Source organism: Ammospiza caudacuta, chromosome Z, assembly GCF_027887145.1.
Source record: "Ammospiza caudacuta isolate bAmmCau1 chromosome Z, bAmmCau1.pri, whole genome shotgun sequence".
In the NCBI taxonomy this organism is placed as follows: Eukaryota; Metazoa; Chordata; class Aves; order Passeriformes; family Passerellidae; genus Ammospiza; species Ammospiza caudacuta.
Genome location: NC_080632.1, coordinates 29437578 through 29458566, shown reverse-complemented (window position 1 = coordinate 29458566; position 20989 = coordinate 29437578). Strand labels below are relative to the sequence as shown.

The window sequence follows — 20989 nt, the reverse complement described above, 5'->3', positions numbered from 1 at the left end:
GAAAAAGATCAAATTAAATGAGACACAAGTGCAAGATGAGTTTCAGCATCTGGTGTTCTGAGGAAAAACTAGTAGCACCATACTTAGCTATATCATTTTTCCAGCTCAGCTGAAGCTACAAAAGTAAAAAGCCCTTACATTAATATTGCACTACAAGGCAATCTTTTGCTCCTGAGAGCCTATCTACTCAGGTAAAGCAAAGACTATTTCAGATAATTTCTACTGTGAAGTTGAGAAGCTTTATTTCAATTTTCTTGAAAAAATATTGCTCTTGAACCAAAATAAATTATAGAAGAAGAGATCAATATCATCATAATAATAAAAGTAATTTGTGGTGTTCATAACTTTTATGTAAAGTAGGATTATTTGTTTTAATATAATAGTCTCTGACTTGATGGCTCCTATCTTGAATTTCAATGTGAAAAGGTGTTGGATGAATAAATGCTTTATACAGAAGGTGCCCAAAACTATGAGCTTCCAACTAAGCTTTCCATAAACAGTCTTCAAAGAATTCACCCTGTATCAGTTTTCACATAGGATTGTTAGTGCTGTGTTGTATATATGCTGGAATTGATTTTTTTAGTTGTTTTGCCCTCCAAAATCTGTAGAGCTTAGATTGCAAAAGCAATAATGGGAAAATCCTGGTTTTCCCCCTCTGATCAGAGGAATGAAACATGAGTTTAAAGAGAACTGAAGAACTTGTCCAGGACAGATTTGCTGGGAAACAATAAATGGAGTAAACCATAGTTCTGGGACATGTGATTTAGAAATGAGCCAAAGTCATACCTGCTATAAGTTTGCAATGTTTTGGCCATTTTGCATGCATTTTGATTGTGTTTAGCAAACAGGCTCTGTTTCCTGGTGGATAGAAGGCTGTTGTGCTGTGCAGAGCTTCAACTATATACACCACTGACTGGTTATGTGCCCTAAAACACAACTCTTCCCTGTCTCATTTTCCCTATCAGTGAAAGAATGTGGTAACAATTCACATTTGTAAATGCTTTGAGACCTAGAATTAGAAATCACTATCTGAATTATAGGTGCGCTACTGTTTAGTAGCATGATTTTTTTGTTGTTGTTTTTGAGCACCTGAAACAGCTATTAATGAAGTACTTTTTATTGAAAGAGACTGGAGCATGTTTAATAGGTTGGGTATGGGCAGATCAGAGTCCGCGTTGATTAGCCAGGATTTCCTTTTCAGCTCTGGTCTCCATCAGCCATACTGCTGGCACTCTTTTGTCTCCTGTGCAGGTATGTGACCAGGGAGAGAATAACATCAGGGAGCCAATCTGTCATAAACCACCTGAGCAAAAATATACGTATATCTGTTTATTTCAGCAGGATGTGTACTCAGGCTTGCTTCAGTGCACAGCCTCCCCAGCAGCTCTGCCAACACTGGGAGGGAGGTGAGTAGACTAGAAGGGAGGGCAAGACTCATGTCAAGTAGTGGTTGCCTGCTCACTTACTTGTTAAATTGCAGTTCATGGATCACCCTGTGATCACTTACTTGTTAAATTGCAGTCCATGGATCACCCTGTGAGTTTGCTTTGAGGAATTTTCAGGAAAAGACTGGTCTTCTGGCTCTCCAAGATTTCCATTCAGTGAAGTGAAACCTTAAGAATCAAAGCAAAGCTCTCATTGAAAAATCTTGCAATAAACAAATGACTGGGTACTAAGAGACATTCATGGAGCAAATAGGCTCTCTTGTTGAGGGGCTGTGCTGTACAGCATCCTCATGAGTCCAGCTGCTCCTTTTCACACTGCATATTGTTTGGGATAAAAAGTCTCTGTATTCTCTCAGGTCAGGAGGTCCCCAAGAGCTGTAAAAAAGCCTTTGTTTAGCGGCGTGTATACAACACTTTGTATTTCTAACTCACCAGTCCTTGTTAATCTGACAGACCTTGGGCTGTTGTGTCATATATGAATTCCAAATGCAGGTGCCCAGGGCTTTTGGTACCATTTCAGTATGCAAACGTGTACCTGTGTAGCTCTAGTGAACACTGAAGAGCCCTTTGCAGAGCTCCTTTTTGGTGGGGCAGACTATACAATTCTTGGGATCATTCCACAACCTGCATAGTCCCACTGCTCTTGCTTTTGACTCAGCTGATCCTCATCTTTGAAGCTGCTCACTGTAGACAAAGACACTACCCCAAGGTTTGGCCTTCAGTGTTGCACTGTCTATTAATTGCCTGCAAACAATATGAGGATTTTATAAGGTGATTTCAGCTCACATTTCTTTTTCAATAGACTACCCATGCCTCTGCTTTAAAAGGTTATCTAAATCAAGAAACACTGCTTAAATATTCTGGCAACAGGATTTAATCTAGGTAAATCAAGTAAAATAGAGATAGCATTTTTTTTCTCACCTGGCTTCTGCTCTCAACTCTCTAATTATAATAACCTTAAGCACCTTAGGAAGTTTCATTCACATCACTTGGACATCAAATGAGCTATTAGTTAGTGTAGGATTAGAGTAACATCAAAGACCTTATAGATCTTCAGCATTATGCAAAACCTCTCATTTTCCTTTTGACTTAGAGCACCATGAAGATGATAGGTTGCATTCAATAATTACACCAGCAGCGTTCTTTCCTGTCCACGGGTAAGGCTGAGTCAGCATTTCTATTATAATCCCACCATTTCAAAAGATTTTATTACTCCTCCATAAAAATTTGTTCTGGGATAGAATTTGGTATTAAACTTTCATCCTGGGATAAAGAGAAGAAAAAGTGTTTAAAGACTTGGTGTCTGCTTCCTGCTTTTAGAGATATTATGTGCCTTTTAAAGCAGTCAGTCAGTGCCTGAAAAGTCTCTACTGGTTTTGCAATTCAAAACCAGCTCTATTTCCTGCCGTGAATGTTGGCAGGTTGCTATTAGTCTGCTTGGTGGATTTGTTCATTCTCCTTCCTGAAGCAGAGAAGGGACAAAGGGTCACAAATACAAAGCACTCAAATCTCAGAGTAAACTTCACCAGTGACCTCTGACATCAGGGCTACTGCACTGAACCCTCTGACACAGAAGGGTGGTGAGATTGCAAAAAGGAATATGTGCAAGGAGCAAGAAGGGAATAAAAACAAGCCTTTGGGAAAAGTTCAATGCTTTTAAAGCAGCTACGTAGATCTTGTGCACTGTGTTCACTAAAAAGAAAATGGTTACAAGCAGAGGACAAAAGGCTGAGGGAGTTTTTCACTTGTGAGTAATGCTGTGGTAGCTTGCATTAGTAACACGTATCCTAAAAGTTGGATGAATTTTCTGGGGTGAATTGTGTAGGGTTGGTTGAAGATATCATACTTATTCATTAGAAAATAATTGGGTGTGCAGCATTTTATAAATCCTTCCTGTAAAGGGCTAACTCTTCAAGTGGCTACCAGCAGCTATAGACAGCAGGTTGTCAACAGAGAGTGGCCCTGCAAACATAAAGAGCTGTGAGGTAAGTGCAGCACAGCTGTCTTCTCTGGAGGCACACCAACAGAGCATGTCTTTGGGTACTGTAATTTGATTTTCCCTTCTTACTGTAGGTGCTGTGCTGTCTTTGCTCTAATTATAGAATTAGAAAATCAGAGAATTATAGATGCATAGATTGGCTGGATTTATCTCTAAGGATCATCTGTTCCAACCCCTTTCTCACAGGCAAGACATCTTCCACTTACTCAAAGCCCCATTTAACCTAACCTTGAACACTTTCTGTGATGGAATATCCATCACCACTCTGGGCAATGTGTTTCAGTACCTCATGACCCTCACTAAAAAAAAAAAAATCATGATCATGTACAATCTAAATCTGCCTTCTTTCAGTTTGACACTGTTTTCCCTTGTCCTGTCACTACAGACCATGATAGGAAGTCTCCTTCCATCTTTCTCATAAGGCCCCTTAAAATACTAAAATGCTGTAACATATTCTTTCTAGAGTGTTGTCCAGGCTGAACAGTCCCAACTCTCTCAGCCTGTTTTCATAAGAGAGGTGCTTCACTCCTGTGACCATCTTTGTGGCCTCCTCTAGACCCATTCTAACATATTTTCCTCTGCTGGGGCCCCAGAGCTGGATGCAGTGCTCCAGGTAGGCTTGCACTAGAATGAAGAGAGTGCCAGAATCCCCTCTGTTGCCCTGCTGACCATGCTGCTTTTGGTGCAGCTGACTTTCTGGATTACATTTGCACATTACTGACTCATATCCATTTTTCTATCCTCCAATACCCCCAGATTCTTCTTGGCACAGCCTCTATCAAGTACATCCCCCAGCCTGTATATGGGGGTTGCCTTGACACACAGGGCCATTCTCAGAATGATGGGATTCTCATCTGAAGGGGCATTCAAGTCAGACCCATAAATACAAAGGCCATTCAAAAAGCTATCTATATTTTGACATAAATTGTAATGGATATGAGTACTTCTCATCAGCCTGAAACTTCAGAACTCCATAACCAGTCCTGCATGTAGGCTAAGTCTGTTTGACCCAAACTGAGTTGTCTTCATGCAAGAAGAGAGTGGCTGCAGTTTTTATCACATGGTAATATCTTACGTGAGTATAGAGAAACTCACACAATGCTCTGACTTAGGGTCCAGACCCACCTGCAAAGTAACTTCTATGGAGCAGTGACTGCAGGTCATGTGTGGTTAACATGCACATGGGTTGGCTGACACCAGCAGTCATGGCTGGGTGAGGCTCCATGTGTAACCTAGAATGGTGAGAGATGAGTTCCAAGCAATAAAAGTTGTAATCAACAGTAGGCCATCGCCCAAATATCCTCAAAACTCTTTATTTTATGACATTACCTGTCTTTAATTTCTCTTCCCAAAGTTATCTTTCCCCTCCAAACTCTTGAGGTGAGAATCCAGTCACATGAATAGTGATTCTCTTGACATGTAGTATATTTTACCACATCTCTGGCATCTTTCCTGGACCAGCGCTGAATGCTTTTATTTTGCAGATCTGTTTCTTAGAAGAAATTATCTATGTATTTCAGTTCCAGCTGAAGCATTGGGCTACTGTGCTGCATAGTGGATCATGTTATCTGTGTACAGCAACTGGACCTTGACTTTGTACCCAACACAGGTAACATGGCTCTTTCCTGACCCCTGGCTCTGGCCCATCTTTCCACTGCCCCTCCACTGTTTCTGTACTGTTTACACAGTGAGCTCTATGTGCCTGGGATTATCTTTCACATTGCTTGAGTAAAGGATCAAAGTCTGAGGTAGCCTGTCGGCTTTTCTAGAGTGCAAAACAGCTCAGCTGAAATTAATTTACACTAAACACAGAACACTGGAGGTGAACTTGGTATTGTATGGTGGATTTATTTTACTGCTGGGCACTTCAGGCACCTCAGAACTGGCCAATACATCCGTTTCCTCTCTAATGAATGCGGCTAGAAGCCCAAAGAGGCATAGCTGTGCAGATGTGAAGTGGCTGTGTAATAGGAAGCACCAAACCTTTGGGTGTCACGTTGAAGACAGCCTGCTGGGTGAATGCTGCATTGGTCTGCAGGACCATCTCCCATTTGCCTGACCTGTGACAATTGTTCAAAATCAAAATCTGTCTGCAGTGACTGTGTTATGCTTATTTGCTCCTTAATTAGAGACTTACAGAGAGGAGATCCTTGGCTAAGCAGAAAGGATTCCTGAGTGAAGAACTGTATTTAAGCTATCTCAGCTTGAGATAAACTGCTAAGAAGTCTGTTAAGTTACTGACAGAGTCATTCTTCACAGCTGTCGGCCTGTATCCATACATTAGGAGGATCATTAATATGACTAAAATGGAGCATCTGTCACTCTTGTGCTAATATGGAGCATACTTACCATAAATTCTATGTAAAGGGAGCTGGGTGGTGAATATTTGGTCTTTGCTTCAGAGAATGGTAAAGTTTTACTACATTTAGCTTTTGTCACTGTTGCAAGCTTTTCCAAAATGTTCTGTATCATGCATTTGTAATGAGAAAGTGACATGCATTTTCTTGCTACTCAGTGTCAGGATGAAGCAAAGGAGCGGCAAAATAATGAAAGCTAGGAAGACAAGCAAGTGTCTACCATATTTTAATTGCAAAGCTATTAAAATCACGTTGGCATAAGTCAAAATCTCTTGCTGTTACACTGTTACACTCAAAAACAATGTGAAAATCTGGATAGAAAAAAAAATCAAAATACATGAAGTGTGTACTCAAGAAGCTATTTTATAAACATTTAAGTTAAAACTGTTTAGTTGAATAATGCACTGCTCTGAAACTGCATATTGGAGGAAAATTGTCTGAAGAGTACCTAAGCATCCTCTCTAGCTATAATGAGTTTATAAAACCCAGCTGATTTTATCAGGTTTTAGTTGATGACTTTTCCAGTCCTACAGAAATGTTTCTCTAGTCCTTTTTATAATGCCGTGGCTTATTTCCGAGTCTCACGGATATTGCAGTGGTTTGGGGTTTTTTGTTTTGTTTTGTTTTTTCCTCCTTTTAATTTCTCTTGTGGCCTTCAAAGTAGAGAAAAGATTAATATTTTTGTTTTGAAATTGCCAGAACCACTTTTATCCTGGAGTCTTCTCCAGCTTCTGCTAAGATTGTTACTTGACACTTAGATTTAAATTTTCATGCTTTCACACTCTTTATTTTTGCTCATTAACTCTAGATTATATTTATTTCCTCAATATGTATTATGTTTTGTGTGGTAGTTTACAAAAATCTTAAATAGATTACCCTGCATTACCCTGGTGAATTTTGATCAAAACACATTATTACTATTCATATAAATGAAGATTACATGGCCCAAAGTCCTGAATCTAGCACTGTGGAAATTGAGTCTGAAATAAATCTAAACACTGTAGGTGGAATTATAAAGCTCAAAGGAAAGTGGCTTAATTCTGGAAGCATATTTTCAGAACTCCTCTTGGCTTTGAGCTGGAATAGATGTGTTCTGTGAAAAATAAGTTCCCTTTTGTCATTTTAAAGAGGTGATTTTAGGGTGTTCTAGCCTGATAGGGACTTATTCCAGAGCATTCTTAAGTGACCATGTAACCATGCATGAGCAATGAGGAACTGGCATGGAAGTCACTTCCCGGCACATTTTCTTCCCAGCTCTCTATGGTTTTTCCTCATTCTGATTTACTTTATGAGAGGAATAGTAAGATGGATATAAACTATGTGAGAAGCAAACAAAAGCTTATTCCAGGGCTGTGGCTTTAATTTTTAAAATATGCCAACTCTGACTCCCTCTTTTGTACCTCCCTGTTTGTGCCATAACTTACAATGAATGAGGGACTGGAAAATGTTTCCCATAGATCAGTTCAAGCTCTAATTTTGGCCAAACTGATATAAAACCCCAAACTGTTTAATGATGGTGTTGGATTAGAGCTTCAGTAAGCACCAGGCATTGACAGGCGATGGGGGATTTGAAACTTCTTAACTGACATTTTCAAAGAAATCTACTTTTTACTACAGCCCAATATTAAGTTATGGTGCTATCTGGTGATTGTTTTCTTAGGCCCAGCTTTATTTTAATTATGCTATGATCCTTCATATTCACAGTTGGTGTTACTCTTAGAATAGCTCAAGAATAAAAATAAACCAAAGAACATGGACTTAGCGGCTTTTTTCTGGTGTTTGGCAAACTCTGCTCTTAAATTTGGGGACATACCTGCTGACACCTTGATTTCTGAATTAGTGCTCCAAGGTCATAATTTTTTCATGATTTTATTATTTCTTCAGGCTTTCTAAGCATTATTTACATTTTCAAATTCACATAATAAATTCTGTTTGGCCTTGCCATCCACAAAAGTGGATTTAAAAGGTGATAGATAAAGAAGGAAAAAAATAACTCTTCAAATATTTTATTCAAGAAGAGCAGATTTTCTACATATTTTAAAACTCCAAGCCCTTCTATTGTTCTCTTCTTGCCTCACTGACAATTCAAATCTTCTTTGCTTTGAAGCAATATGAACTACCAGAGTGGTAATGAAACAGTCTTATAGAAAGGGACTAAAATGTTAAGTGATTCAAGGAAGAGTTTTTTAGCGTCCTCAAAACAACCCCTCTTGCAGTACATTACCCTAATCATTTGGTGGCAACAAAGCAGTCACCTTAAAAAGGAAGTGATTTTATTATGCTGGCCGACTGAAAATCTTTCATATTGTTGGAAGAAATGTTACGTTTCCTAATGAAGCATTAGGAAGGGGACAAGAAACATTTTTGACTAATGACGAATGTGGAAGAGGAAAACGGCTAAATTCTGAAAGTATGGGTCTTGAAGGAATAAATATTGGGTCTTAGAGGGAAAAGGTGCTAAAGAAAAAACCTGCTTGTCTCTCATGAAGACAGAGAGCTGTGAGAGTGCACCAAGCTACTCTGTGAAACAGATATCAATCTGCCTCTAGACAGGCCAGATCAGGTACCAGATCACTGTCAGAGCCTAAAGTTATTCTACCCATGCTGGTATAGTGTCTCAAGTTAGCTAATATGCGTTAACCAAATTAATGTGGGTTAATCAGGCGGCTCTTGTAGCTGTCTCACAGAAGCTGCTTATCAAAACATGTATGGTAACAAGTTAACAGGTGACTTCTAAGGTGGCAGCTAGGATCTATAGCTCCCACCAGTTTGGGCTTCACTAGAGGGATGTGGTGGCATTGTGCATGTCCTATATTCCTTAGTTTGAACTGGGCTGTGTTGTGTAAAAAATTAAAATCTCTACTATTCATTAAACCATCTAAATTTATTATATTACAGTCAGTTTATACAGAAACCTAAAATATTGAGGAAATGCTTTTGCAGAGCACAACTGTGTAACTAAACTCTTTTCCCAGGCATCTACATCTCAGTGAACCATGATTGATTAGGGTTAAATACTTCAGAGTGCTACATTCTCCATTTATCAAATGAAGGGTCAGATGCTCAGTCTTGAAAGCAACAATTGACATTTCACATATGAAACTTCAAACAATGACAGCTAATTAATTATAGCTCATTTAAGCTACAGAGTAAAACTGACTTCAGCTTTTACATCATGCTTTCCTACAAAACAGATTTGTTTTCCCCCAAATGTGTAATGAGTGTGGGCTCTTCAGCTGGATGAGTCTTCAGATTGGGTCCTCAACATCTTTATCCGTTTTTCCAGCCTCTCCATCCATTCATTTCTGAGCCTAGGGACAGAAATATGGATCAGCTTGTCCTCATAATTTTACATGGAATGGATTTTATACTCTTCATCTTTTCCACTGATGATATTCTTTGGTGTTCTTTCCCAATTGTCATGCAAATCTTCCTGCCGCTTTAGAGCTCTTTGCTGAATGGTACTTCAGGACAAGCTCTTAAATCCCAGTGAGAGATCACCTGTGCTTTGTGGTTCATCTCCATCTCCAGCGTGCCCTCTCTCGAGTGCCACAGTGATTTGTCACCTGCACTGGAGATTGCCTGCTGCCACCTGCTGGGTCACATCACCCCGCACTTCCCCAGCCTCCCTCCCTGGGTCACATCACCCCACACTTCCCCAGCCTTGGAGACACTGCACATCTTGAAGCTTCTGTCAGACACATCTTGGAGCTTCTCTTAGGCACATAACAGGTGGCTTTCAGTATTATGCGGCCCTTTATTTTCTTTTTGATAATATCTAGGTACCACAGAAAGACTTACTCAAAGAGAAAGGAGATGAATTTCCCAGTTGAGGAGCTGCAACATTGAGATGAGGTTAGTCACAAATGGATAAAACATGCTGGAGACCTATTCTAATGTTCCTTCATCCAGGGTCAGTAATGTAAGGCTGTCCTTGCTCTAATTTTTCAAGTATCAATGCAAAGACAGCTATGAGGAAGGCTCTGGGAAATTGCTTTCTTGCTAGATGAGCTCAAGCCAAAATACAATAAATACCAAAAGTATACATCTTTGCGTATGCCTTCAACTAATGGAGAATTGATGTGAAGCAAAACTGTGCTGTTCTTGCTGCAGACTACTCTTTCTTGCAGTGACTGATCACGGGGAATGTGGCTGAATAAGGTCGATATGGCTATGAATGGTGGTTGCCTCAGTCAGTATGCTTGGATCATCCGCTTTATAGTGGATTTACCATATACAAATTAAACAATCTTAAATAATTCAAACTATTTGCTTGTGAAAAAAGACTACAGAGTAAGAATATGGGTCAGGTACACATCTGTGCTAGCTTCACTCTGAACAGAAGCCTTTATGTTCAAGACAAGTCTGCCCTGTTAAATATTGTCCTGGTAATTTCAGAAAGTTCTATGTTTTGGACTCATTATGGAACCAGAGTGAATTATTCTCCTATCCTATGACGTCATAGCTTAAACACGTTAGCATTACATCCTAGTTTGGGAAGCTTTATTATTTTCCATAAATCTAAATTACCTTCAGACTTCATTGCATGACTTAAGTATTGGTATTACTTTTTAAAGAAAAATAATTACAATGCAAACTCAAGTAAGCTTTCTGGGTGCAGATTACCCACTTTGTCAGAGCACTTCTTCGCTGACGTTCCTTTTCACTTTGCAGATACTGAGTTTGTTGTTCGATGGTCTTTTCCCAGAAGTTCCTCAGGTCGCTGGTTTCACAGCCCCGCACTTCGTGACGCATATACTGGCTATTCATTTTCTCTAGAGGAAAAATTTGAAACAACTGTATGGCAAGTTACTGCTTCCTCATCCATTTTCATGGCTAAAGCAGATTCTTGATGTTTTGGATTTTCATCATTAGGGTCACACAGTCCTTTTTTTGGTAGGATCAGGATAACTATGGGCATGACTCATTATTTAAGCTTTTCTGTCCTAGCTCTGACACTTAAGGATATGCTGTCTACAGTGATCTGAATTCTTACTTGTGTGCTTAGAATATCTCTCACATCCATCTGACTGTGACATTTACGTTCACAATCAGGGCAGTGCTCTTGTATTCTGTAATTTAGCAATTAGGATAGTTTTTACTATACTCACAAACAAATAAATTGCCATATTAATTGAGATTGTTTGGCCCCATTATTTTCATGTCTCTAAAATTTTAAAGTAACTATTGTTCTGATGATTTGCCTTTAATCATTCTGGCACTTAGCTTTATTTGGAAATGTAGAAAATTTATATATATAAAAGTAGACACATAATTTCATAAGATGATGACTTGCAAAACCCACCTTGTTTACTAATTATTTACCCCTTTTCTTCAAATAGATTCAAATTCATTGAATATATTCTTGTATCTGCAGTGGTTCTGCACTTTCAGCTTTGGTTAATGTCATCTTAAAATAAATTCTGGAATGAATCTTATCCTAGGGAAAGAATATTTGCCTCAAGATGACTCTTTGTGGGCTAACAGTAAATTCCCTGTATGCCACATTGCAGCCAGAAAATTGTATCTTTACTTTCAAAACTTCATTAAATATGAAATTAGTATATTCATGCTGTCTTTCAAATTGCTATGTGTTTTTGCATGAACATGCCATTATAATATTTTCCAGATAATTTAATTTTTTTAACAAGTATTTAGGGCCCTCTCATCCATTGTTTGAATTCATGGAAATAATTTGGAATTTATTTTAATCAGAGCCATAGAGAGATAGTAAACAAGCCCCTCAAGACCAGCTTGGAAAAGCTGGAAGAAACTGCTGCCAGTCCCCTGCCAGGCATCATAAGAAAACACAAAACTGGAAACAGAAAACTGGGAACTCATCTTTACATAATTGGCTGTTTTGTGAAAAATTGACAGACACATTATAGAGACACTGTAAGCAGAGGATAAAAATCAGCCCTTTTGAAGAGGAACACCCTTTTTGCTGGGATTTCCCCGTAACTCCCCTGTGGTTCCCTGTAAAGCCTTCACATGCCAGCTCATGGCCTCCAAATAATAGAAGCACGATGCTTGAGCCCGACTCTTGCAGAAAAGAATTATGGAGCGTATTTTCTGGTCCTGAACAAATTATAGCTGCATGCATAATTGTTGACATTAGTCTGTAATGTGAATTGCAAGTATTGCTGTGCTAGGGGATAACCAATTTCAGGTCAAAAAGTTCACTTAATTCATGCGCATGTTTTCATAAAATTTATGTATTCTATAAATATACACATATATATCTATGCTAACCCAAATATTTCTTCCCAGGTGTCAGTTACTAGCCTTTTAAACTTTTTGTGTATGAGGAGTAATCTTCAAAGGTATGAGAAAGATATGGTAAAAGCCATCTAAGTAAAACTAATGGACTTTCCACTCTAGAAGTTAATCTCTAAGAATAACTCATTCTGAAGTGCAGGAAGAAAAATTCCCCTATATACCTGGGGCTCCAACATAAACTGCCAGGAAAAAATGTCTTCAGGTTTCTTTATCAGAAGAGATAGCAAATCATAATAACTTCATCCTTCTGAACTATTATGAATTCCTGTCTAATATACTGTGGATGCATCTTATATATATATATATATATATATAAGGGTAAATATCACTCCTGAATAAGGCAAAATTATGGAACTCATTTTTACGAGGTGTAATTGAGCCCTAGCATATACTTTCAGAATATACGTATCCCTTACTGGTTTTTAATGTTATGCCTCCTGATATGATTGGATATGTTCTTCGTACTGGGTTTAATGCATTTTGTAGATGTGTCTTTGTAACACCTGCCCCCACAGCAGAAAAAATCACACGGGAAAAATTTAAAGCCACTAAAAGAGATATCCAGAAGTAGTTTCCATTGCTATTCGCTTTACATCTGGTGCTGGCAGTATTTAGAAGAATGTTAGAACTCTGTTGAGACTATAAAGTGGGTGTAATGCTATCCATTACAGATTTGGGGGCTTCTTTTTCCTTCTTTTTTTCTTTTTTCCCTTTTCTTTTTTTTTTTTTTTTTTTAGGTGTGTGAGGTGGGGCAGGGACAAGAATTATTACATTTCTCTGTCTGTGATCTGTGATATTTTCTCTGTGTGTGTTTGATCAGGCACACCATTGTCCAAGTCATTTTTTCCTAACCTTTTATACTGTCTTAACATATGGCTATCTTGGTGCCAAATTTTCTCTTTCTCAGTTCTTAATATTTGTTTTCATTTCCCCTATGGCTAGAGAACTCTCAAATATGTACAAGTAGAATCAAAGTTACTGAACACATCAGAATTTCTGCATCATTACTAATACTTATATGTCGTTGATAAACGCAGTATGTAAATATGGAAGCATTTACTTCTCTGAACTTTAGAATCACCTTATCCCAAATTACCTTATATTTTGAATTCATCTGTTTGAGTCTGTTCATGGTGACTGTAGGAACTGCCCAATACCCCCACTGAAATAACTCACATGGTTTCTTTTACCTTTATGCATCATGTGCACAGATGTTTGAATTGACCTCTGTCCTGCTATCCATTTTATAAACCATAAACTTTCAGTGCATGTGAGCAGTCAGGGATATCAGACCTAGTCTATCACTATTTCTCCAGCTCTCATATTTTTCTCTCCTACTTCAGCTGTTTTCAGAGGAGCGTAACAGGGCTTAAGCCTGTATCATGAGTTTGCAGCAGCAGTTATCACCTGGAAACAGTTTATTTTCATGCCTTGAAGCCTCATTCAGATTAGTTAGGATAAGGGGCCTCATTTAATAGGGAAAGAGAAGAATGGAAAAGATTTCAGGGAAGCAGCCTCCAAAGCAACCTGGACAAATAACCTCTGTATGATGCAACAGGTGAGCAGAAACATGCTATTAAAGCACACAGGCAGTTGTGATGCACTTTTATAGACCTTGGAGTTAGTTCTGACTTTAACTGTCCTGCCACAGCTAGGACTAAATATTTTTAAGCCTCTAGTGACAATGCTTCAAGAGAACAATAATGAGAGGCTCTTTCTGGTAATCTTCTCTGACAGGCATGGTTGCAAGCCAATGGACAAATGTAGGCACTCTCAAATGAAAGGAATAACATGATAATCTCTAGGAAGGCTTTATCCAACACATGATAACGATGACTGCTTATTTTTAGATTTAATAATTTTAGAGGAATTTGGTATTATCTGGCCTCAATTTGCTAAAGGAGGTCTTTCAAAGTTAGGGAAGCTGTGACACTAGTACTATTAGCTGGAACTCAGAAATTATATTGGTTGAACAAAAGAGGGATGTCAAATCAATTTGATATGACATCTCGACTTCTATGTAAAAGAAAAATCAATAGTTTGAGGCTAAAATTCACTGATTCTGAGAGAAAATACTACCACCACCAGAAACACTTTTTCACGTAGAGAATCGGAAGTCAAAAGTTTCTTAGGCAGAAGAAAGAATGTAAAGAAAAGTGTGGAATTTCTTCCTCAAGTAGAACACATTGTTATATGAAATGTAGTTTTAAAATTTATAAAACTTTTAATGAGTCGGGAGAGCTATTTTTCCTCCTTCTTGTGTTTCTTACAAAGCACAGTCAGTCAGAGTTTTCAGGGTCTTATGCATTTCACTAGAAATAATACAATAGTTTATTGTTGTGGCTTTACTTGGACCCTGCTTTGTGACTATGGTTATTATATATTCATTGAATTATAAAAATTGAATTATATATATAGGAGAGAATACCATCTATGCCAATGGTTTGATGTAAAACCAGTCAGAATTCTGTTTTGATTTTGGAAAAGAAGACTAGTGATCATATTCATGATTCTCCTCTTTTTCCTTGGGTCTAGGATACGCTAGACCTTCTGCTTCTGCAGCTGGCAGTAATTCACATCTCAAAGGGTTGACTGATGCTTCCTTTGATATCCTGCCTAAGGAAGCATGCTGGTTTCAAGTCTAACTTGGGTCTCCAGACTCTGGTTAAAACTCTTCAGAGGCAGGAGAGAGAGCACTTTAGTATAATGCCCTGTACCCTTTGGTTTGTGTGGCATGTTGTACAGCGCAGTTTCTCTCATCAGTGACACTCGTGAGCAGCTTCTGGGAGAGGTTTTCCACAGCTTGTTCTCACGGTTTCCTCTTCCTTTCTGCCTTGTTTATGAGCAGTTTTGGGAGGAGATGATCTCGAGCACCAGCCTGAGGATGGGGAAGGCTGCTATGGTCTTCTGGTGCACACAAGTCCCTAATTGTCCCAGCGTCTTCCAAAAATTACTAGTGTATCTCATCAGTGAAGGTGTGTGACTTTCCATGTGTACTGTGCAATCTTATTTTCATTTGCAGTTCAGCATTACTACCAATCTGTGCTATTTCCTTTGCAAACAGTATTGTCTGGAGTTTGCTATGAAATGAGGGCATTCCAGGTAAGTTATTTATTCTGCCACCAGTATTTCATAATTTGGCAGAGTTTGAAATACATGCTCTTACCAGAGTGTGTTCAGTGAGGGAGTTATTCTCTGGGTATAAATTTCAATCAATTTAATTAGATTTCTCCACATACTGGGAATTTTCTGTGTGTGAAAATGACAACCATACTGACAGATGACTGAGCAATACTAGTAGGAGTTACAGGTGTGCACCTAGCAAATTATTTCTAGCAGATACATTAAGCAGTTTTAATATTTGACAATATTTTCACTCAAGTACTATGTAGCAATCTCTATTCAACCATTATCCTTTCTCCTAATTCCTACAATCCTTTATTGCTTTTCTGTGAGAAGTGATGGATCTGAGTCTATTTTTTCTAATAAGGAGAATAGTTATTCTTCAAATGCTTTTCAATTGTAGAAAATTTGGACAAACAAACATATTAAGACAAGGCTTTGCAGTAGCTACGTGGATTTTGCATCTCATACTGCTATGGTGTCAACATCAATGCCTTTGAATGCCATGCACTATATTTTATTCTGTCCTTCTCATCTGATGGGCTTCAGTTCTTTTCATCTGCTTTCACTTTTTTCTGGATATCAGACACCTGAACAATGGAATTATCAAACTGGAGGGAACTGATTCTGTGCCTTGATTTTCTGTACTAGAGGGTTCAGCAGTCCTCTGGCTGAGGACTAAAATTCTTAAAACTTTTTGAACAAAACATTTGAGGAATCAATACTTTCATTTTCCTCCAGGTAACCCATTCATTTATTACTATCCTGGTTCTGCTCCCATGTCTGGTTTTTTATATTTTTCTACTTGCTGCCTTCCATTCTGCACTGCCTCTTCTCCCTCAGCCTGCAGCCAAGGGATTCTGTGAAAGGTCCCTTTGATTTTCCCCTCTCTGGCATCATGTCTATTGAGTTTCTCATCACATCCTTTTCACCTCCCATGCCAGCCCTCCTGCATAACCTGACTGACTTGGACCTGTGCTTTCAAACACCTTTCTGGCTGGTTTCCTCACCTCTGCTGTTCCATCTGGAAAAATCTCTTTCCACTTCTTGCTGGAGCTGCATTTGACAGAGTGATAGAGTAAGCTGAGTTGGTAGGGACACACAAGGATCATCAAGTCCAGCTCCCAACCCTGCACAGCACCAGCCCCAGGAGTCACACCATGTGCCTGAGAGGACTCTCTTGAATTCTTCTCGAACTCTGTCAGGCTGGTGCTGTGACCACTTCCCTGGGGATCCTCTTCCAGTCCCCAGGCATCCTCTGCATGAAGAACCTTTTCCTGATATCCAATTTAGACTTCTCCTGGCGCAGCTTCATACCATTCTCTTGTGTCCTGTCACTGGTCACAAGAGTGAAGAGATCCGTGTCTGTCCCTCCTTCTCCCCTCATGAGGAAGTTGTAACTGCATTGAGTTCTGTCCTCAGTCTCCTCCAGACTGAACAAATGAGGTGACCTCAGCTGCTTCTCATAAGGCTTCTCCTTCAGACCCTTCACCATCCTTGTTGCCCTCCTTTGGATGCTCTTTAATAATTTAATGTCGTTTTCACATTGTGATGCCCAAAACTGCACCCATGCAGGTATTACTAAATGATCCCTGGATAACCTTTTCTTCACCCCTCTGCTGCCCAGGTTTTTCTACTCCCTGCACCTGGCTCCCTGTGGGGGCTGCCTGCATTCCCATGCATCCTGCCACCAGCACACACAAACAGGGCTGTGGTGGCAGTTGCATAGAGGTGAGCAATAAGCAAACAGGTATTCAAAAGTGATATACAATAAATAAATGTCCAAGTGCCTTTCCTGAGCTTTCTATATATTCATTTGACTTTTATTGTCTTCTAATTTTCAGTATCTAAGGCATATTTAAAGTGGCTGTGGTTTGCTCAGGAGATCAAATGTTGTTTCTGATCATTAGACTTTCCCCACTGCTGGATACATTTGAAGCCTGATCCTATGAACTATACTGAATTCATAATATCAAGCATATAGAATAAATTAATATTTATTTGTCAAGGATCTTGAATGCACTTTGCTTTGTTGTTTGATTTTTGATTACAGGAAGACTCAGTGTAGGATCAAAGAAGATAAATTTTGCCCAGGGCTCGTGTCCTTTATTAGATCATCCAGTTCAGAGAAAACATGCAAGAGAAATCTTTCCTGATTCATGTGAAGGTGTCTACCATTGAATTAAAATGCCTCAAGGCAGCAGATCACAGTTAAAAAGCCTTTGAGAGATGAGTGAGAGAGAAAGAGAGTGTATGTGTGTGTGTGTGTGTGTGTGTGTGTAACCTTGGCTAGCATTAGCCCATCAGTTGAGAATGTACAGCCATATCTCTTGGTGTTTTATTCAGGATTGTGACATGGAAATTATCTGTAAATATTTCTTCTGTATCAATGCTACTCAGCTTCCTTAGAATTCTGCTAAACTGGGCACTCTTCCCTGGCATTTCCCTCACACTCTCATCTTTCCTAGAATATATTTTTGTGAGAATTAAAGTTAGAGAACAAATACATTTCTTGTTGACATTATTAGGGAAAACTCACTACAAAAAACAAATACTTTCTTACCTTTGGAGCAGGACTCTTGCAAATAAATTCTCTGTGTGACACAAACGAGGAATATTACCACTGCAGCCGTGGCTTCTCCAGTGTCACAGAGCAGTAATGAAATGCATCCCTCGGTACTTTTTATTTGAAGTGTGGGTAACATAAATCCTTCATCATATCAAGGCTATTTTGAACAGAACCAACAGAGAGATAAGATCATTTAATGAACTTTGCAGCCCCCTGCCTGAGATGACCGTGAAACACAGGCCCCCTTGAGACCATGCATCCCTCCCACACTGGCAGATACCTCAAAGAGCATGACTTGGCAAGTGATGAGAATTTTCTTTAAAATGCCTGCTAGTGTTATCCATTTTAATAATCTTCCTATGAAGCTTGAAAAATTCCACACTAGCGTCTTAGCTGTAATGGAGGCTGAAATGGTGTGACAAATCGCACTCAGTTTTGTATTACAGGGTGACTTACAGAAGTATGCGCTACCTTGGTGTTGTTTAATCTAAGGATGTGTGCTTGATTATGACCTATCACAAAATCTGTTCTCTTCAAGGCAATTGTCATAGGAATTGTCTGTATATTTAGCATTAGCTCACAAAATGCGTTAAAGCAGCAGTACTTTTACCATTTAGAGTTGTTGTAAGTCTATTACAGATGAATACTTATATCATTACATTTCATTTTCTGAGGAAAACGTTTTGTAGGTTTGGCTGATGACAGATGCATGCACTTATCTCAGTTTTCATTAAATCCATCTACATTGCTAATGTACCATATGTGATGATGGCTTAAGCAGTTCTTATACAACTGCTGATTATCTTAACCTTACCTTTCTTTGTTGTAATTTTTCAGACCAAAAGTAGCAAAACCAGCAGCCATTAGATGGATGCTGCTGTAGTTCATATTTGCTTATTTACTTTTCTGCAGTTTCCTTTACAGCACAAAAAACCTGTGCAAAATCTAAGAGCTACAGCCTTTGTCTGTAAAGGAAAATTTCAGTTATTTCCAAAACCTGGTCAATAAATTTAACTCCAAAGAAACAGTACCTATTAGCTTTGTCCAGTGTGTCCAATTCCACCTCATATCCTATGAGAACACAGAAATCAACTTGTCCCTCCACACATGTGATAACAATGGTAATGTGGTCTCAAATCTTTAGGACAATTATACACATGTGGCATTGAAAAAAGAAAACAACAGCAACATATCATAGGTAAAACTGATTGCTCTATTTTTGGAAAAATAGCTCAAATTCTGGCTGGCTTTAGAAATCACAAACAAATACAATCTGCTTGGTGAATATTAAAATAATATGGTGTCATAAAAGGAAGCCCAGGCTTGATGAAGTGGCGCTGACCACCATGGTGCTGCAAACCAACAGAACTGCCTCCTTGCCATTTGACTCAGAGATTGAGTAACATTTCCTGTTTGCTAAACACATCTTGTTAAATTTGCAACGAATTTGAAGGTCTGTTTGGTTTCTAATGTTATAATGTTGTCAATACCTTCCATAAACATTTGCAAAGATGGAATTTTGGGGGCGAACTGCAGTGTCCAGGCTTCATCAGACCAGAACATGTGTTTCTGGTCAGATATTCTCTAGAAGCATGGGCATTTGTGAAGTTTAGATGCCCTGCGTAAAGGACGGCCAAAATGTGATAAGACACTGCACATACTCTGGTCATCTGCAGTAGATTAGGTACATTGTTTATTATCCTTGTTGATTGTATTTACAATGAACATTTCATCTGTGCATTTACAGTGACTTCTAGTGAAAGACAAATGGTGCATCCAGAAATCCTGGACGGAACTAGTACTCTGCTGGGCTACCCATATGTGAAAACAGTTCAGGTGACAGGTGATTGGAAAAACATGGTTCACTCTCAAAAGCAGGGCAGCCTTTATACGCAGTTCGAAAACTATTCAGGCTCTTTGTGCACCTCAGCCCTTGTTTACTTCATAAGCATATCTCACAGCTGCTTACCAGAAACTTGGATAACAGCTCTCATCTCTAGTATGCAAAAGTTCTTGCAAGCACCTGCTTAATATCCTTAGCAGAGACCACAGAAGAATCTGCAAAATAATGGATGGAATGTAGACCTTTGGCGTTTGAGGTGCTACTTATCTGCAGGAATCAAATCCTGTCTTAGTGTGTGCTGTTGTTCATGTGTGGGAGAGTTGGAAATAAAAGTAGCAGTCAGCTCTTACTCTTACACAAGTAATCCTGGTACATTTAGTCTGTATTTTGTCACCCAAGACACGTCACTCTATGGGTATTCTCAGACCTGATGCTAAAGGAGAGGGGGTGAAAGGAAAAGATATTTCACAGAATCTTGCCGATTAAGAAGATTTCTCTTTAATGCTAGAGGTAAAAAAATCAGGAGAAGTAAGTTTTTTAAGCAGAGACTGTACCATGTTCTTGGGGCAACTTCCTTTGGTATTCACTGTGCACCTGGTATTCACATCCTCCTTGTTCTGGATTGATGCAGTGGCAGCTGAAAAGTTGTGAGGAGGGATTTCTGCCACTATTGGACTATGTCCTCATTGGTCCAGGTGGAGTACAGGTCACAGAAACTTTAGCAACCCTCTTCAAACTTCACAAATTCTAGAATGGAGCCAATTATTTAGATAGAAATTAGAAGTCTAATCAGTTTAGGTGTCTTTCTGTAGTGGCTACACCCTGTATGGATTCCAGACACTCATTAAAGCCTCTTTATCACTCTCCTTCACAAAAGGACAGGGGAGACAAAATATAATGAAGGTTCATGAGCTGAGATAAAGACTGGGAGAGATCACTCATCAAATAGCATCACAGGTAAAACAAACTCGAATAGGGGATATTAATTGTATTTATTACCCACAAAATCAGAGCAGGATAATGAGAAGTAACATAAATCTTAAAAGCACCTTTCCCTACTCCTCCCTTCTTCATGAATTCTACTTCTTCCTCTCCAGCAGCATGAGGAGATGGTGAATGGGGGCTACAGTCAGTTAATCACACGTTTGTGTCCCTCTTCAGGGAGAGTAGTCCTTCCCCTGCCCCGGAGTGGGGTCCATACCACAGGAGAGAGTTCTCCACAAACTTCTCCAATGTGAGTTCCTTTCATGGGAAACTGTCCTCCACAGACTGCTCCAGCCTGGATCACACAGTTCAGTCTTGCAAGGACAGGCCACAGGGTCACAGATCCTACCAGAAAACCTGCTCCAGTCTGAGCTGCTCTCTCCACAGGTC

General features: G+C 39.2%; 1 protein-coding gene across 2 annotated transcripts; it reads right to left on the bottom strand.

Moving 5' to 3' along the window:
• Positions 1–8689: 8689 nt before the first annotated feature.
• Positions 8690–17842, bottom strand: LOC131571535 (protein FAM240B-like). Of its 2 annotated transcripts, XM_058824282.1 has the most exons (4): positions 17767–17833; positions 10432–10576; positions 9603–9638; positions 8690–9112 (listed from the first exon to the last, which is right to left on the bottom strand). In XM_058824282.1, exons 2-4 carry the CDS (start codon positions 10569–10571, stop codon positions 9034–9036), a joined length of 255 nt encoding a protein of 84 aa, XP_058680265.1. In that variant the 5' UTR covers positions 10572–10576; positions 17767–17833; the 3' UTR covers positions 8690–9033. The 2 variants fall into 2 exon arrangements, with proteins under 2 accessions (XP_058680265.1, XP_058680266.1); XM_058824283.1 differs by lacking the exon at positions 9603–9638 and having other exon boundaries at positions 17767–17842.
• Between the last annotated feature and the right edge of the window lie 3147 nt (positions 17843–20989).